Genomic DNA, 18,544 nt, shown 5'->3' on the forward strand with positions numbered 1-18,544 from the left:
TCAGTAAGGAGTGCTTTCAAGACAGAAGACATGATTTCATATTGCACTCCAGCCCTTTTCTGTTCAAGGTTAAGCACTGCAAATTAACAATTCAATTATCCTATACATGCCCACTGAGTTCACTGTGCCTCCCCCCCCAGCTAACTGGGTATAAGATTGCACCCTTAGTTTCTCTTTCCATTCTTCCCAAGTGTACTTTACATGGTGTACTTTACATGGGGTGTAAAGTGCAGTGTACTTTACACGGGGCTGCCCTTGAATACTGTTCAAAAACTGAAGCTAGTACAAAATGTCACTGCCTACTTCTTATTGTAAACAGAAGAGTACATACATCCTATGTTATATTGGTTGCACCAATTGTGTGTTCATGTCTGAGTGCAATCCAATGGAATGATAATTATAGGTTATAAAATTTTACAAGGCTGGGGTCCAGGGTACCTGAAAGAGCACCTTTTCCCATATTATTATTATTAATTACATTTCTATACCGCCCCATAGCTGAAACTCTCTGGACAGAATATATGACTCCTCTTGTCCATTATGTGCCTGTGAAATAAAAAAAAAATTTTGAGAGGTACTGACTGGAGCTTTCTTAGTGGTGGCACCCCACTTCCTACAGCTCAACAAAAGCTCACCCTATACCCTGTTAGAAAAAAGTGAAACCTTTTAAATCATATTAATTTAATGAGGTATGGATTGGGATTGTTTTTGGAATTGGTGGTCTACAGATACTGGATTTATTCTGTTTATTGCAAATTAGTATTGTATTTTGCTGTTTTATAGGTCTTGTTGGCTGTTTCAGGTTTTCTTGAATACAGAGAGATGGAAGAAATATTCTACAAATAAATAAAAAATAACACATAGGTGAACGCTCCCCTTAACCCCTATCAGCATGTTGAAACTCATTTTTGTAACTGTCATTTAAAGTGAAATCCTATGCATGTTTACTCAGACATTAGTGGCATTGGGTTCAGTAGGACTCACTCCTGCATAGCGATTGGAGTCTTACAGTGGATTCCTATGCAATTCCCTTGGGGGCTACATGCCAGTGGTGTGGTAGCGCTGCCCACCTTGGGTGTGGCCCCATCCACTGCTGGCATACAGCCCCTGACCTGCTTGCCCAAACCCTTTGGCCCTTGGACTGAAAAAGTTTCCCTCCCCCTGTTATGCATGTCTACTCAGTCAGATTTAAGCCCCACTGAGGTCAGTGGGACTTAATCCCAAGTAAGATTGTATCCTTAGTTTCTATTTACCTCTTCCAGCTTTCTTTCTTGATTTCTTATTGATTCCCCCCCAAAACTGAACTAAATTAGGCATCTACTGTTGGAGAATTTATGAATCCACAGGGGATTAAGGGGTCATGTAAACACCAGTTGTTGGATTTTCCAAATATATCAATGCCATCATTATACTTTTATCACATTTTAATTGGTTCATGTTAGATTTGACAGTGCGCTGACTACTTTTCCTCTGCCTTTATTGATGTGCTTTGTTTATTTATTTTTACATGCAAATATTTGTAGCAAAAAAATGGCAGATAATTTTTTTAATGTACAATCTTTTTTCATTGCAGACACTTTCTTAATATTTTTTTTCAAACAACTTTACATCTGCATTGATTAATAAATACATCCTACTCCTATTTACTCATATTTCTAACCAGCAATTAGAAGGACTCTATTTGATGGAACTCACATACTGTTATTCAAGAAGATTTCTAGATACATATAAGGGAATACACTGACACCAAGAGGCAGAGTGGACTGGCCCAATGGGTTATGCCTCAAGAAGGCAGAGCCAAAAAAACCCAGTCAGACAATAAAGTTGTTGGCACAGTACAAATCACCCTGGCAGTCAGGTGATGGGTACACAATAATGATGGCCTTGAGGAGATAGAAGCCACTGCCTCTTCCTATGACAACAGGGATGCATCTCGTGATGAAGGAAGCATGGAGGTCTCATAAAGGGCTACAGAGAATCGGGGAGTCATAACGGCCCTCCCATCAGTGGTTTCATGGAGCCAGCGTTCTCCGGGACGCAGCATCAGCACTTCTTTATTAGCAGGGATGCTGCTGTCATCTGCCACCCACATTAGAAGTCCCTGTTCACTAGCTGCAAACCTTACAGTAGCTGGGGGGATATGAATTTCCCCAGCAACAATATATTGTTCCCTGTTGTAATGCAAAGTATTTTGGGATGATTTGGTCTTGAATGGGCAATGAAGACCCTAGCTTTACCAAAGACCTTCCAGAACTGGTTTGTTGATATGGATCAACCCAGCTGCCTAAACTTTGGGATTCTCTTTGGGAGCGTGGCAGCGGCTATTGGGACTGCCATGCTGAGCCCCTGCACTTCAAAATTTACCACTACACCACTGCCTCCCATCCATTTTGTGCATTTTAAAATGCATTCTTAAATACTTGCATCCCCATCCCATACAGACATAAACCTTGGCAGTATCCAACGGTGACATTCCACAAACTCAAACAGCACTAGCAGACCTCCACTGAATATTATTATTATTATTATTATTAATTACACTTCTATACTGCCCCATAGCTGAAGCTCTATGGGCGGTTTACAAAAGTTAAAACATTAAAATACAATATACAAAGTTTAAAAGCCATTTACAAGTTACATAAAAACATATGGGCAATATAAACAAACAACATATAACTAAAAGCAACTTTGAACTAAAAAAAAAAATCCACTTACAAAAGTAAGCAAAAGGAACAAGAGTTCTAAAAGGGGAAGGCCTGCCAGAATAATAGAGTCTTTAATGCCTGCTTAAAAACCTTCAATGAGGTCAGCAGGCATATTTCAACCAGCAGGTCATTCCACAACTGAGGGGCGGTAGGGATGTATGAAAGTCCCTTACCTGAACCCAAAGCTTGATTTGCGGTGGGGGGGAGGCGCTCCGTCCCTCCCCCTGAAATTCTGGCCAGGGGGGGGAGGCGCCCCGTCCCTCCCCCCGGAAACTCTGTCCGGGGGGGAGGCACCCCGTCCCTCCGGCCGCAAATCCTCCTGTCCTGTTGGGATGCAAATGGTGGCGGCCGTAGCCGCCACCGTTTGCGTCCCTACAGTCAGCCGTGATAGGCTATGTAAATGTTTACATAGCCTATCACGGCTGAGTGGAAAACAAAAACCGCGTGTACACAAATGGCGGCGCCCATGGACGCCGCCATTTGCGTTCCTTATTTTGTCACGTGTAGTCTACGTAAACATTTACGCTATTTGTGTTCCCCTTATTTTCGCCGTAGTCGACGTAAATGTTTATGTAGACTACACGTGCCAAAATAAGGAACGCAAATGGCGGTGCCCGTGGGCGCCGCCATTTGCATATGCGCGGTTGTTGTTGTTGTTTTTTCACTCAGCCGTGATAGGCTACATAAACATTTACGTAGTCTATCACGGTGTTTTTTAAAAATCTAGCCGTGATAGGCTACGTAAATCTTTACATAGCCTATCACGTTTGTTTGTTTGTTTGTTTTTAAGTTGGAAATGGTGGCGGCAGCAGCCGGTCGGAAGACCAGCTGCCGCCGCACCGCCGCCGCACTGCCGCCGAACCGCCGCCAGGGACATTAGCACAAGGTAAGTCCCGTCCCAGGGGGGTGGGGGGGCAGACCGTTTCTCCACCAATTTCGGGGGGCCGAATGTGCTGGCATTCGGCCTCCCCAAGATTCGTGGAGAAATTCTCTGACATCGGGGCGGCAAAGGAAAAAATCCTCTTGTTTGTGGCTGCCAGTCTCACATTAGGCAGCCGCAGCAGATAGCCCTCAGAGGACCTTAGGTGGTGGACTGGGATGTAGAAGAGAAGGCACTCCCTAAGGTATCTTGGATCTAGATCATCTAAGGCTTTAAAGGTAAGAACCAGCACTTTTGCTCAGAAACAAATTGGCAGCCAGTGTAAAGATTTTAAAACCAGTGTAATATGGTCTCCACGGGATGTCCCAGAGACCAACCTGGCTGCCATATTTTGTACCAGTTGAAGTTTCCAAACTAAATATAAAGGCAGCCCCAAGTACAGCGCATTACAGAAATCAAGCCTAGAGGTTACCAGCGCATGCACCACTGTTACCGGTTCCATGTGTTCCAGGAATGGGCATAGCTGGCGTATCAGCTGAAGTTGATAACAGGCATTTCGTGCCTCCACCTGGAATGCCAGGAGCAGGGTTGGGTCAAGAAGCATCCCCAAGCTACTAACTTGCTCCTTCAGGGGGAGTGCAACCCCATCCAGAACTGGCTGGCATTCCTCAATACCTGAATTAGGACCCTTCACGATGAGCACCTCTGTCTTGCCTGGATTCAACTTCAGCTTGTTCTCCCTCATCCAGCCCATTGCCAACTTCAGGCAATCATTCAAAGGAGTCATACCTTCCTTGGATAAAGATGATAAGGAGAAATAGATTTGGGCATCATCAGTATACTGATAACACTCAGCCCCAAACCTCCTGATGATCTCTCCCAGTGGTTTCATGTAGATATTAAAAAGCATTGGGGAAAGAATGAAGCCCCAAGGGACTCCACATAATAGTTCTTTTTTCAAGGAATAGCTATCCCTGAGCGACACCATCTGGAACCCTCCTGAGAGAAAGGAGTGGAACCACTGCAGAGCAGTGTCCCCAACTCCCTCAGGAGATCCAGAAGGATACCATGGTCGATGGTATGGAATGCTGCTGAAAAATCCAAAAGAATCAACAGGGATGCACTCCCCCTATCAATTCCCAGGTGAAGATCATCCACCAAGGCGACCATTTATTTATTTATTTATTTATTTATTTTATTAAATTTCTTAATCGCCCATCTGGCCGGTCACCCGTCCACTCTGGGCAATGTACAGCAGTACAATTTAAAACAGTAAAATTACACATTAAACATTATTTAAAAATACCCTATCCCTTTAAAATACCCTAACCCATGGCAATCTCAACTCTGTATCCTGCTCTGAAGCCAGTTTGAAATGGGTCCAGACAATCAGTTTCATCCAAGACTGCTTGGAGTTGAATGGACACTGCCTTCTCAATTACCTTGCCCCAAAACGGTAAATTACTTACTGGCCTATAATTATTGAAGTCTAGGGGGTCAGGGTTTGCTTCCAATACGCAAACGGTTGCTCATTACACTTGCGCAAGTGGTTGTATGAGCTGATTGCACAATGTGTTTCACAACAGAATGCGAAAGTGGTTGCACAACAAGTTCAAGCAGCTGTGTAACACGTTGCAAAAGAGAATGCATGACAAGTTGCACAACATGATGCACAATGGGAATGCGCAAGACATTATACAACGCATTGCACAATGGGAATGCACAAAATGTTGTGCTACTTGTTGCACAAGAGTTATGCAAAAACACTTGTGTAACTACACTTGTGCTCTTGTAACACTTGTTACTTTAGCTGGATTCTTCTCTTGAGCATAGTTCAGAACCTAGTTTGAACCTAGGTAGTCATTTGCATTAACAGAATGACACAGTTGATCCCAAGGTGGCTTACTTCCAAATTCATATACTCAGAATTGAAGCCTTAGGCTATGCGGCAATAAAAGCTACTTTATTTGGATGAAACGTCTATGAAAATAAAAACCAGTTAAAAGTAAAAGGTTTAACATTTAAGTGTGAATACTTTAAGACTACCCACTTACCTGGGAATAAGCCCTTTTGAACTCATTGGGACTTACTTCTGAGTAGATGTGTAGGATTATCCTGTTAAATTCATATAAAATGCTGATAATGGCCAGAAATCAGTGAAATTGAGAGTTTTATCTAAACCAACCCATCAGACTTTGTTTATCCAGTAATTCCTCTTCTGACAGTCAGCTGAGCTGATATCCCAGCAGCTTTTATTTGCTATAAGTGAGACTGTGTTTGAGATCTGCACTTTTCTGTATCAAACATCAAAATTAAGAAGTTTTGAACAATGTTTTATACCTACTGTCAGATAACAAGTTCAAAAACTGAATGGAATATATCCTTTGTTATCTGATGCTTCAGTTGGCAGTGTTTGTTTAAACATATTAGCATTTATCTTTAATATCTTAGAAGAACCCATGGTCCTGCAGAACAAATGCTAGTGATGAAATACCACCCATTTAATATTAATACCTTTATCTTTAATAATCCATAACAGGGATGTCTGTAACAGGGACTGCCATAACATACATACCTCCAGATGGACTTGTATGTTTTTTCACACAAGGGTAAATACAGGAACCAATTCCCAATACTGGAGAAATATGGACACTACTGCTCAGCTATAGAACTGGACAACTGGTGAACAATGGGTATTGCATACTTTGAATAATGACATTACACGTGGTGTCCTACCATCCCTGCCACAAAGATTTCCAAATAAATCTCAAATTTTTGAATAGGACTGTGTTCCAAAGCAGAATTAAGAGCAGGGTTATCTGTGGCAATCAGCCAGCAATAGACCCACCATATTCAGAAGCAGTATACCTCCAATAACTATCAAATGGCAGAGCAAGAGGCAAACATCAGGACATAGCTGTCACCATCATACCCTGCATGTGAACTTTCCAAGTTGATTGGTTGGGGAGAAGATCTTTAATCTGATCCAGTAATATAATTATTATATTCCTATGGAGGGATGCTCCAATTCAGTCAATTAGATTTGCTTCCATCTACATTGTTTGGAATCTCAGTGCAACTAATTCGAGTTTGATTGGAGGTAACTCAAGATTCAATGCTATTGCAAAAAAGAGTTCCATGATTAAAGATGAAATATATTCTTACAGCATCATTCCCCCCCTCACCAATATTTAGGCTTTAATCAAAGTGCCAAATACATCAGAACATATTCTCCAACATGATCAGTTGCACAAAATTAAAATAAATTCTCCATTGGATTAAAGATGTATTGCTGGATTAGTCTCACTGATGACAACATAATATATCCCCCCCACCCCCAAAAAAGGTTTAAAATAAAAAGAGCTCTCTTAACCACAGCCAACTGTGTTACAACAAAACCTATGCTCAACATTTATAGCACCATAATATAACTATCAAGGGGGGCTGCCAGGATAAAATTTTTAATTTGTACTGTGCTAAATTTAAGGATACACAGTCTAGCCCAAAACTTGAGCATTAATAAGTCGTGTTGACTTCAGTGAGGGAGTTAAGCATATGCTTTAGTCTCTTCAATTGAAATTAATAGGATTTGCAAGAGCTTGTCTTTGGTTGAATCATGTCCCATCTTCAAAACTAATTGTATAAAACTGAAATTCACATTAGAAAGAAAAATAGGCAGCCCCTGTCACAACCCAACTGTATAGTTAGATTTAGTCCCATTTTATAACTTTTGCCCACAGTGTTCAGCTTGACTTGATTGTGGTGCAACTTACAATTCTCCAAATCCAAGGTCCTTCCCTGAGCAGTCCCACAGGGAGATAAAAGGTGGGTGTATATTACACATTTATATGTAAAAGTTTATTTGGTGTAAGGCTTCCTTTATGATGACATTTTTCTTCAATGTGAAAAATTGAGCTGGAACATCAGCCAATCTAGAAGATACATTATTTGCTTTCAAAACCTTACTGCATTCTATTTGCATGCACCAACTCCCATTATGAAGCACCTGGACATTAATTTGAAATCTCTCAAATTGAAATGGCTAGAATGGAATAGTGCTAAAACATAGAATACACAAAATAGAGGATTGCTTTATGCCAAAATGAAAACCTAAAGTTTTCATTTAATTCTACGTTTCTAGTCCAAGACCAATAAGTCCAATGCAGCATTATGGTTTATTACAACTGATTTCTGTAGCGTAGTCTGCAATTAACATTTTAAAACTTACAAGTGATTCAACTGCATCAATATCACACACCAAGAGGGTTGACTTCAGCTCAAAGTTCACAAAAACAACAACCAAGAATTGCCAACATTTTAACAAATATGCTGATTTATGATCATCCTACTCAAAAGTAAATACAAACTTCACAAAGAGCCTGAAGTTTCCCTTTTGTACTGCATAAACCTTATTATTTATGTATTATTTTATAGAAAAATCTAAATAGTTCAGTCAACAACTATCAGGGTGCACAGCAGCCATTTAAAAATGTCTACCAATACAAAGTTCAATAATCTTCAGACTGTGTGTGTGTGCATGTGTTCAATAATATACAGTCAGACACAAACCCCTACAATGTGAATACAATATATCACAAGGGAGCCATTGAACAGGGATTAATTGGAGCAGCAGGAAGGCCATGTGTGTGCTGGGAAGGGAAGGGAAATTGTCTTTTAACTGGTTGGACGGGGGAGGAACGCCTTAGGAACAACTGGAATGTTAAGAACCGGCCATCAGGGAGGCTTCGAAGAAGACTAGGATTATAGTGGGGGGGGGGGGGACGATTTGCTCTGTCCAGGGTCCTGAAAATCTACCATTTCTTTCTCTCCCCGCTGCCATAATAAAACTCGTTCATTAATCGGACGGGTGTAGACTTCATTCAGGAACCTCAGACAACAGCTGCCTAGCCAATTCAAAACCTAGTTTACAATAATTAAGCTTTTAAAGAGGGGAGGGGTTAAAAAAGAAAAAAAAATCAAATCTCCATACTGAGAACGAGGTCTGCTTGTTTGTCTCCCTCCCACCACTATGTCCCTTACTTAGAAGCAGATCAGCCCCACTATATCTAAAGCCCGTTTACAAGTGGAGGGAAGGGCGACTGAGAAAAATCAGTTTCGAACCTTTAAAAGAGCATGACTACCGAATCCCCGAAGTTTCTAAGGTGGGGCAAAGACCCGCAAGAGGAAGGGCAACCATCGCCCCAGTTTTCAAATGGGAAATAAAATCTGGAGAGCAGCACATGGCCCCACCCCCTCGCAGATACATAGCAAAGTTTGGTCCAAGCCCTTTCCCAGCCAGTCGGGGCACCTCCTTTCCGAGGAGAGCGGGGCGCCGGGCTAGAGGCGGAAGGCGAGTTCCCCTCCCGAGCCACCAGGAGCTCCCCGCCTCCGGCGGCGCGGAGGGGAGGCTCGCCCGGGCGAGACTTACGTGTGCCGTCAAACCGAGTCGCGATGGTGTCCAAGAAGGTGTTTTGAGGTGCCAGTAATCCTTTCATCACAGGCATTTTTCCAGCGCGGTGTGAAATTCTCCATCAAAGTTTGCCTAGGAAGGGTGGGTGGGAAAGAAAGTGCAAGCGCGTCGGTGCGGGGGGGGGGAGGAGGAGCGCCGCGGACCTTGGGGCACAGGGCGTGGGTGCCACTTTCGCTGCCGCCGCCGCTGCCGACTTTAGCCAAGCCCGGGAAAGCGCCCGGCGTGCAAAGCCGCCGCGAGCACACTCGCGCGCGCCCGCGCCGCCCCCGCCCCGCCAGCTGCCGCCCGCCCGTGGGACCCCTCCCTCCCTCTCGGCCGCCGGCTGCGGGCGCCGCGTGCTTTGCGCGGACACCCCATTGGCTGCCGCTGGAGGAAGCCACGCGTTTGGGCGGGAGGGAGAAATTGGCGGGCATCGGAAGCTGCGGCGGGGGGGGCGAGGGCAGTCCCGCGTGCCCAGCAGAGGGCCAAATACCTCTCCGGAGGGACGGACCGAGGCGTTTTGCTGCTGGAAGGCAAGACAGCAAATGGCGCCCCCCGCCCTGCCCCCTGCGGTGCACAGAACCCAGGTTACGTTGTAGACGGGGGCAGAAAATCACCCAGGCGCCTCGCTCTCGCTGGGCAGGAAAAACAGAGCAACCATGCATGAAAAACGGATATGCTGCCCCCTCTCAGGACTGTCAACCAGCTGCCTGAGACAGCCATCTCTTCCTAAAGCTGGGGCCAGCCCTGTGAGGGCCGGAGCGGGGAGCAGGCGGGTGGGTGGGTGTGTTGAGTTCCAGAGTTCTGACTTAGACCATAATAAAAGAGTGCATGCAGTTTTCTATCATTCCAGAACGTTGGCTGTGCCATTTCTCATATTCAGACTGTGTTTTCAATGTTAGAAATCAGACCTGGGTCATGTGAAGTGCTAATAAAAAAGAGAGTGTGTCTGGAAATCTGCAGAATGTATTTCCCTCCTCACAGCACCCTGCCACACATTATATATTCGGAATCCAGGTTTCCTGGCTAGAATAAACTATGAAGGCTGAATCTGTGTATATCCCTTTTGTTAGCCACTAGGCAGAAGTGTCCTGCACCCACCCCCAGGTGTGTACATGTGTGTGTGTGAGGAGGAGGCATACTGACTGTCCCCTCAGCCTAGTTCCACAAAGTCCAGAAAGCAAAGCTTCTACTTTCCACCTTTCCTAGGTTCCTGTATGCCCAACACAGACAGGTCCAGAAGGATCCCTGTGTTCCAGAAGTCATTTTTGCAACCTTGTGCTGTGCATGTTTATTTGGAAATAAGTCCCACTTTCAATGGGGCTTCCTCTCAAAAACATAAGCGTGGATTACAGTTGCTCAATCCTATGCATGTTCAATCCCATATGCATGTTTACTCAGAAACAAGTCGTACTGTTGTCAATGGGGCTTACTCCTCGAGAGTGTTACTAGGATTGCAGCCTACTCCTGTTTCCCTTCTATTCTGTCCTCTGGTCATCTATACAAAAAAAATAATAATAATTTTATTTATTTTAATTTTAATAATAATTGTGTAATTTTAATAATAATCTGTGAGATTTAGGGCACTGTTAGGGGAATATTATATTTTAATATGATGTGATGGAGGGGGAATCAAAATATGCAGTGTGATTACAGTCGTCAGAATGTCAGACTAGGAATGGAGTAGAATGTCAGACTAGGATGTAGATTCAAATCCCCACTGAATTATGAAGCTCACTGGGTGACTTTGAGTCAATCACTTCCTCTCAGCCTAATCTGCCTCATGGAGTTGTGAAAGTGAGGGATGAACCATGTCACCGCCTTGAGCTCATAGGAAGGAAGGTGGAATATAAATATCATACATTAATTAATTTGATCACTGCTCTAAAATCTGTTGATGTGGTATATAAACATTGTAAATAAATAAGTAAAATAAATAATGAAATAAATTGGCTTAATTTAAAGAACCCAACTTCTGTAATAAAATTAGATTCTATTATCATAAAAGACAATTTCTTTCACTAAAACAGCATTCTTCATATGTCAGTCCTATTAATCCACAGAATGTGGACCACATTGGCAACATAAGAAGACCTCAAACTGTCTACACAGAGGATAGTTCCAGTATTTTAGCATGTAAGCCAAAACACACTCTACAGAAGAAAAGAGTCTGGAGGGAGGGGAAGAGAAGACAAATAAGATCACCCAACCTGATTATTCTACCTTTTACATCACTTCTTGAGAAGAGAAGGAAAACAGCCAACTAACTCATGGGATAGCACACAAGAGAGGAAATAAATCAACCCAGAACATGGTGCTTTTCCTTTATTTCTTATATCAGCTCTGTAGACCTTTAAAGACCAGAAAGCTCAGTTTCCAACTGTTCCTTATTAGTTTCTTTTTAAAAACAATTTGGAGACCCTACTTATAAAGGAAAATAGCAGTCTGTCTGCTGAGAAAACAAATAATAATGTTTTCTGTGCTTTGGTTATCATCTAATGTTTCAGGGCCAAATTTTCAAATGTTAACATTTAGATTGAAGATGAAAACATGCCCAAAATATGTAGCAAAACAGGCCACATCCCATTTTCATTCCAAGGGTATGTATATACAACTCAGATTTCTGTGAAAATGGAGTGCACTGGAACAGGGTTTTTTTTAACATTTCCACACAAGAACATCTTCATTCACTTAGGGCACAATCCCATCAAGATAGGCGGCCGCCTCCAAACTCAGAGGCGACCACCTATCCAAAGCAAGGCAGGAGAGGCACAGGGGGATCTTTCCCTCCGTGCCTCTCCTGCCCTGCTATTTTTCGCTAGACAGCTGTTTTTGGCTGTCTAGCCATGGGGGGGCCGACCGGGAGAGGAAGCTGCCATACGACACATTGGATGTGTCGTACACGCAACTCCACTTTCCCCATCCTGGAACACCCCCCGAAACACCCTTTTTCAGACACTCCATGCTTCTCTTCCAGGTGTGGAGTATGGGGCTCCTCTGCACTGCCTCTGAGGCAGCACGGATGAGGGGAGAGGACAGTTTTCCAGGAACCGACCTTGGACCGTGGGTTCTGAGGTCAGTTCCTGAAAAAGAGCATATCCTATGGCCCTCTAGACAGTGTCTAGTGGCCATAGGATTGCTCCCTTAGACTGAACAAAACAATATAGGAATGGACTAACATCAAGAAACTTGGAAACTAGTGGAACCAATATAAGTCCACTTATTTTTCGACCTAGATCCCTCCTTCCAGTTTTTTTTTTTTTAGTACATTGTTATCCTGCCCTTCCTCCAAGGCACTCAGGGCAATTTACAAGGTTCTCCCCCTTCCGTTTTATTTTCACAGTAATCCTATGAGAGAGGTCATGTTGAGATATGATGACTTGCTCCAGGTTGCCCAGGAGAGATTTGGAGTTGGGTCTCCCTGGCCCTTCATGAGAAACGCCGGGTTGGATGAATCACAGGTCGGAATTAAGATTGCCGGGAGAATTATCAACACCTCCGATATGCAGACGATACCACCCTAATGGCAGAAAGCGAAGAGGATCTAAAGAGCCTCTTGTTGAGGGTGAAAGAGGAGAGTGCAAAAGCTGGTTTGAAACTCAACATTAAAAAAACGAAGATCATGGCATCTAGCCCCATCACTTCCTGGCATATAGAAGGGGAAGAAATGGAAGCAGTGACAGATTTTACTTTCTTGGGCGCCAAGATCACCACAGATGGTGACTGTAGCCATGAAATTAAAAGACGCTTGCTCCTTGGGAGGAAAGCTATGGCAAACCTAGACAGCATAGTAAGAAGCAGAGACATCACTTTGCCGACAAAGGTCCGTCTAATCAAAGCTATGGTTTTCCCAGTAGTAATGTATGGCTGTGAGAGCTGGACTATAAGGAAGGCTGAGCGCCGAAGAACTGATGCTTTCGAACTGTGGTGCTGGAGAAGACTCTTACAAGTCCCCTGGACTGCAAGGAGGTCAAATCAGTCCATCCTAAAGGAAATCAACCCTGAGTGCTCATTGGAAGGACAGATACTGAAGCTGAAGCTCAAATATTTTGGCCACCTAATGTGAAGAGAAAACTCTCTGGAAAAGACCCTGATGCTGGGAAAGACTGAAGGCAAAAGGAGAAGGGGACGACAGAGGATGAGATGGCTAGATAGCATCACCAATGCAATGAATATGAACTTGAGCACACTCCGGGAGAGAGCGGAGGACAGGAAGGCCTGATGTGCTAGGGTCCATGGGGTCACGAAGAGTCGGGCACGACTGAACGACTGAACAACAACAACAACTCCCTGGCCCTAGTCTGACAAAATTCCCATTCACACATAATCACATAGAATCATAGAATAGTAGAGTTGGAAGGGGCCTATAAGACCATCACGTCCAACCCCCTGCTGAGTGCAGGCATCTAAGTCAAAGCACCCCTGACAGATGACTGTCCAGCATCATCTTGAATGCCTCCAGTGTGGGAGAGCTGAGCACCTCCCTAGGTAATTGGTTCCATTGGCTTATGAAGGAGAGCACACGTGAAGGAGTGTTCACTGGATGATGAGAATAAGCCAACATCTGAGCAACAATTGCACAGGGGTCCCAATCATGCGGTGGCCTACACATGACATGAGCAGTGCAGTAGCTCACACTTTGGGTTGTATCCAATGTTAGCCGTACTTAGAGCAGAGCAGACCTATTGAAATCAACAGGACTTAAGTCAGACTGATACTGGATACAACCCATAGGCTTTGTCCCTACAGATATCCATAACAATGCATGGATGCCCATGGGGCAAAGCCAGAAGTGTGCCAAACACTGGACTGAGACTAGCAGTACAGCACTTGAGCACCCCTTCCTGGGGATAGTATGTGGAGGGGGCTAGTCTAAACTTTATACCATATTGTCTCTCAAATTCATTGCACCTATCAGCTATAGCACTACTCTGACATTTACAAATCTGCCACCTTGCGTCAGTAATCTCTGAGCTGTGTATAATATCTCGACCATGGATCCTGATTTATCCAGCTCTTTGTTTCTTTCCTCTTGCCATCCTTTCATCCCAGCACCAAGATATGCTAGATTCTAAAAATATGTGTTGTCCACCACAAAAGGGATATCCTGATAAGCAGCTTTATGGAAGAACTTTTTTTTTTATGTTTCCAAGAACATCTGTAGCTTCATATCTTCAAAACAGCTATCTAAATGTAATATACATGCAGCTTCTCCCTGTTGAGTAGAATAAGCCAGATGTTCACATAGCATTGTGTAAGATTACACAAAGAAGTGTACTAAGCAAACAATTATACTGGAGTCCATCAGGGATGCTTCATTTTGTGGTGCCTTTTTAAAAGTCTGCTAGCACAACATTGGATGTAGCCTGAAATTTTGTGTGTTATTCACTGAGCAACTATTCTTTTTTATTAAAATTGATCATGCGCATATAAACATATTAATAAATAAAAAGCAGCATCAGAAGAATCAAAACCACAGATTTGTACGGCAGATATTTTAAGACAGTACACTAAAACATAAAAAAAGATATCAGTTTACTGAAACTCAAATTATCTATTCCTCTAATGTGTCACCTAGAAAGCAATATTTACATGTGGCTATCAAAGAACTTTATATGCCTCAGGTCATCTCATAAATTACCAAGGACTGGAACCATTATTCTATCAACCAGTAGGATTAATCAATAATTTTTAATTTTTTGAAAATGGGAATTTATCATCAGAGTTTAATAGCAACTGCCCATTGTAAAAGTATATCCATTCAGCTATCATGCTTATAAATGTGCTGTACACCAATATTTATTTAAATGAAACATTTAAGATGATCTCCAAAACACTGAATAGTTTGTTTATCTCAAAGTAATGATTGATGTGTAATACCAAAAATCCTCTTTAATAGTTAATTGATAAAAAGCAAGAGTTTATTAACTACAGCTGCTATCCCATACAAAAATATGTTTAATTGAAGATAATAGGGTGAACTCCATAAATTTGTTAGGATGCTATACTTACTATAGATCTAGATCTAGATCAGAGTGTGTGGTATAGTGGTGTAGTGGTGAGAGTGTTGGACTGGGAGCCAGGAGATCCAGGTTCTAGTCCCCACTCGGCCATGGAAGCTCACTGAGTGCCTTTGGGCCCTGTCACAGACTCTCAGCCCAGCCTACCTCACAGGGTTGTTGTTGTGAGGATAAAATGGAGAGGAAGATAATGTAAGCTACCTTGGGTTCCTTGCAAAAGGAAAAAAAGGCAGGCTGTAAATGCAATAAATAAATAAATAATATCTGTATCTATCTTTCTTTCTATCTATCAGCAGACATCATTAGATGGTACTATATAGTAGGGATGCCAGAGAAATCCACAACTCATTGAAATGAGATGGGATTTCTATGAATCTGACTTGTGGATTCTGCAGCAGACCAGCTTTTTTTTGAGTCATGCTGATTCCACAGACTTGCAGACTGGGGCGGGGGGGTTAACTTTGGGTGGGGTGGATTTGCGCAAGTGGAATGATATTCTCATACATCTTTTTAAAAATCTGATTCTATCAATGAGCAGAAAATTGAACGAAAGACACCTGACAATCCGTGAAACACAGATGGAATGGATTTAACAAAATCTGTATATCCCTACTCTACAATGGGTTGCATCCAAGATCTGCCTTTTAATGACAGAAGGGCTCCACTTACAGGAAGTCTCTTTGCCAGATTTGCAGGATCCACCTGCACCACAGATCACCCCATTCAACAGGTTCCCTTGACCCTCTCTAGCATTTTCAGGGGCTGGAGGAGCTGCTCTGGAGAGGAGGAAGCAGGGAAGTTTGCTTCTTCCAGTCCAGTTACACATGCTTACATCTGGATTAAACACAGTGTTCTTTGTCCCTTTGAAATGGAGTGGTAATTTCTTGTAGAAATTCCTACAGAGTCTTGTTAACAAAAAATGCAACTAAAAAAACCCAGATTACTACATTATTATCCAGCCCTTCCTACAGGGAGGTCAGGGCAATGTACATAGTAGCCCACCACCCACCCCTGCTGGTGCCATTTTATCCTGATGATAGTCCTATGAGGACAAAACTACACATGACATTAAATGTGTCTTTGCATTGGCATGCAGAATTTTAAAAATGGAAAAAGCATCAGGTTGGGGTGATAATTATTGGGATTGCGGTAGCCCTTTCTGCCTGACTGTAATCCTGAAGAAAATCCTTCCTTTGCAGGTGTTGTTTGCATTGGGAAGAAAACTCCTAATTGGCTCCAAAGGGGAATTTCTTCCCAATGCAAATTCTGTCTTCAGGGAGCGATTTTCCTCAGGACCTCAACTAGCAGGAAAACGGTTAAATCCCCCCTGCCTGCCTGCTGTGATCACCCTCACCCAATGCATCACCTTTAATGGGGTTGGATCCAGACACTCATTCTTAAAGGAGACCTCTTGAAACTGATGGAACATAATTTAGTCATGACTAAATTCCTTTTAATTTCAGTTGGTCTATTCTAACTATGACTAAATCTGGACCCAGGTCATAGTATTTATTATTCAGTGATAACATTAGCATTTCATATCCTTCAATGCTGCTTTAGATAAGATTAGGTAATGGTTGCTGTCAAAGACAATAAAATAAGATGGGTTGGAGACGGTTTTCGATGTGAGTTTTATACATTTATTTGACAATTTGTGGAGAACATTTCCATAGGGTAAACAGTGCATTTTAATCTGAAGCCATTATATTCACTTATACAAACATTTTATCAAGATGAACCAAAATTTATAAATATTTCACTAGTGTTGACTAGGAATGTCAGAGAAATCCGCAATGGGTTCAAATGAGTTCAGATTTTTATGCATCCCACCTGGGGATTCCGCAGTGGTGCGGCTTTTTCTGAGTCACAAGGATTCTGTGAACTTGTGCACCAGTTTGTTTGTTTGTTACTGGGGGGGGGGGATTTAAATGGCTGCTAAGCACCCGAACCTTTATGCAGCACCACAGCATGTGTATCTTGTTGGATATTTGTTTCCTTGTTTATATTGATATGCTAAGGGAAATTACAATATTTTAACTTTTTCTTCCTTTTGCAATGAACCTAAACCTGAACTAACATTTTTTCAGCCATCACCTTTTCTCTTACTCACAATAACTACACATTTATCTACCCATGTATGCTCATCCGCACACACAGCACAAACATTCTCCTTGATTCATATCTGCACATCTGTCCTATCCTCCAAGCCAGAGGTGGACAACTTGTGGCCCTCCAGATGTTGTCAGACTGCAACGCCAGTCATACTTCGCCTTTGACAATTCTGGCTAGGGCTGCTGGAACAGTCCAACAACATCTGAAAGGCCACAAGTTGCCTGCTCCTGTTCCAAGCACTCACCTTACCTAAAGGATGTAATCCTTTTTTATTATATGCTTTTGTCCTACTGATATACGGTGCTTCCACTGTGGTCTCCCATCCAGGGCATTGATCAGGTACACATCCACTGAAATGAGCAGCTCTCCAGCTGAGGTGCCCCAAGGCCATTCACTGGACCCAGGTCTGATTCTTAAAGTGACAAAGTTCTTCTTTCCATAGGGACACAGGAAGCTGCCTTATACTGAGTCAGACCATTGGTCCATCTAGCCCAATACTGTCGACACTGGCTGGCAGCAGCTCTGCAGCATTTCAGGCAGGAGTTTTTCCTGCCCTACCTGGAGATGCTGGGGATTGAACCTGGGACCTTCTGCATGCAAAGCAGCTGCTCTACCACTGAGCCATGGCCCCTCCCGACTAGCATCCTCAAATAAAGCTAAAGGATGTGAAGAACTTGGAGTTGATCAGCCCATTTCTTCAATTATCTCCAGCAGCCAGGTGATTTTTTAAAAAATTTCCCTTCAGAAGTTGCCTGTAGGGCACTCCCACATATTACTCTTTGGTGAGGAATGTATGTGCCAATTAGATATGGGTTGGAAAGGGAAAGGTGTTCGTCTGTTTCATCTCCTTGTCCTTCAAGCTGTAGTTAACATGGCAGTATCCAAAGTAACAGTTCCTGCTGCAAAGAGGATATAGAGCAAAGTTCAGGCAAGATGATGAGTTCAGGGCTGTTGCTATTAGAAGCATTAAAAATACAAGCTTCTCTGTCAGCATATTCAATATTTTTTACCTGCAAGCCACTTTCCAGATGTAACAGCTCTAAAAACCACTTTAAAACACTATCTCATATACAATATTGTTATGGGTTTCATAACAGGTTTCTGTGAGTAGGACTATTAGTGAGGCAATACCTGTTCAGCATCTTGGACTTGACAAAAGAGTGTTGATAGCCCATACTATTCAGGTGATGTGTCTTCATGAAAGGTAAGTTGGCCCAAGAAGGATAACTGATGATTGGAGGCAATGATTCATCCTTATTCATAACCCACAGGCCAAGAGAAGGAAGCAATGTTCATCTCCCTATGAAAGGAAACAAAGGGGGAACCCGCAACTGTGAGTGAGACAGACAAAAGAGATACTGGCCTGGCTTCCCTGATC

At 42.9% G+C, this 18,544-nt stretch overlaps 1 protein-coding gene across 2 annotated transcripts in view; it reads right to left on the reverse strand.

The window, feature by feature from the left end:
- KCNH8 (potassium voltage-gated channel subfamily H member 8) overlaps nt 1–9,308 on the reverse strand; it is a 297,245-nt gene extending 287,937 nt beyond the window's left edge. For both annotated transcript variants that reach the window (XM_084860434.1, XM_084860433.1), the window contains exon 1: nt 9,014–9,308. In XM_084860434.1, the coding sequence (XP_084716560.1) occupies nt 9,014–9,089 (76 nt within the window). In that variant the 5' untranslated portion in view covers nt 9,090–9,308. The remainder of the gene's footprint in view (nt 1–9,013) is intronic.
- Between the last annotated feature and the right edge of the window lie 9,236 nt (nt 9,309–18,544).

The sequence above is a fragment of the Heloderma suspectum genome, chromosome 5 (genome assembly GCF_057233095.1).
Source record: "Heloderma suspectum isolate Gila_16-S chromosome 5, 16-S_ref, whole genome shotgun sequence".
NCBI classification, from domain to species: Eukaryota; Metazoa; Chordata; class Lepidosauria; order Squamata; family Helodermatidae; genus Heloderma; species Heloderma suspectum.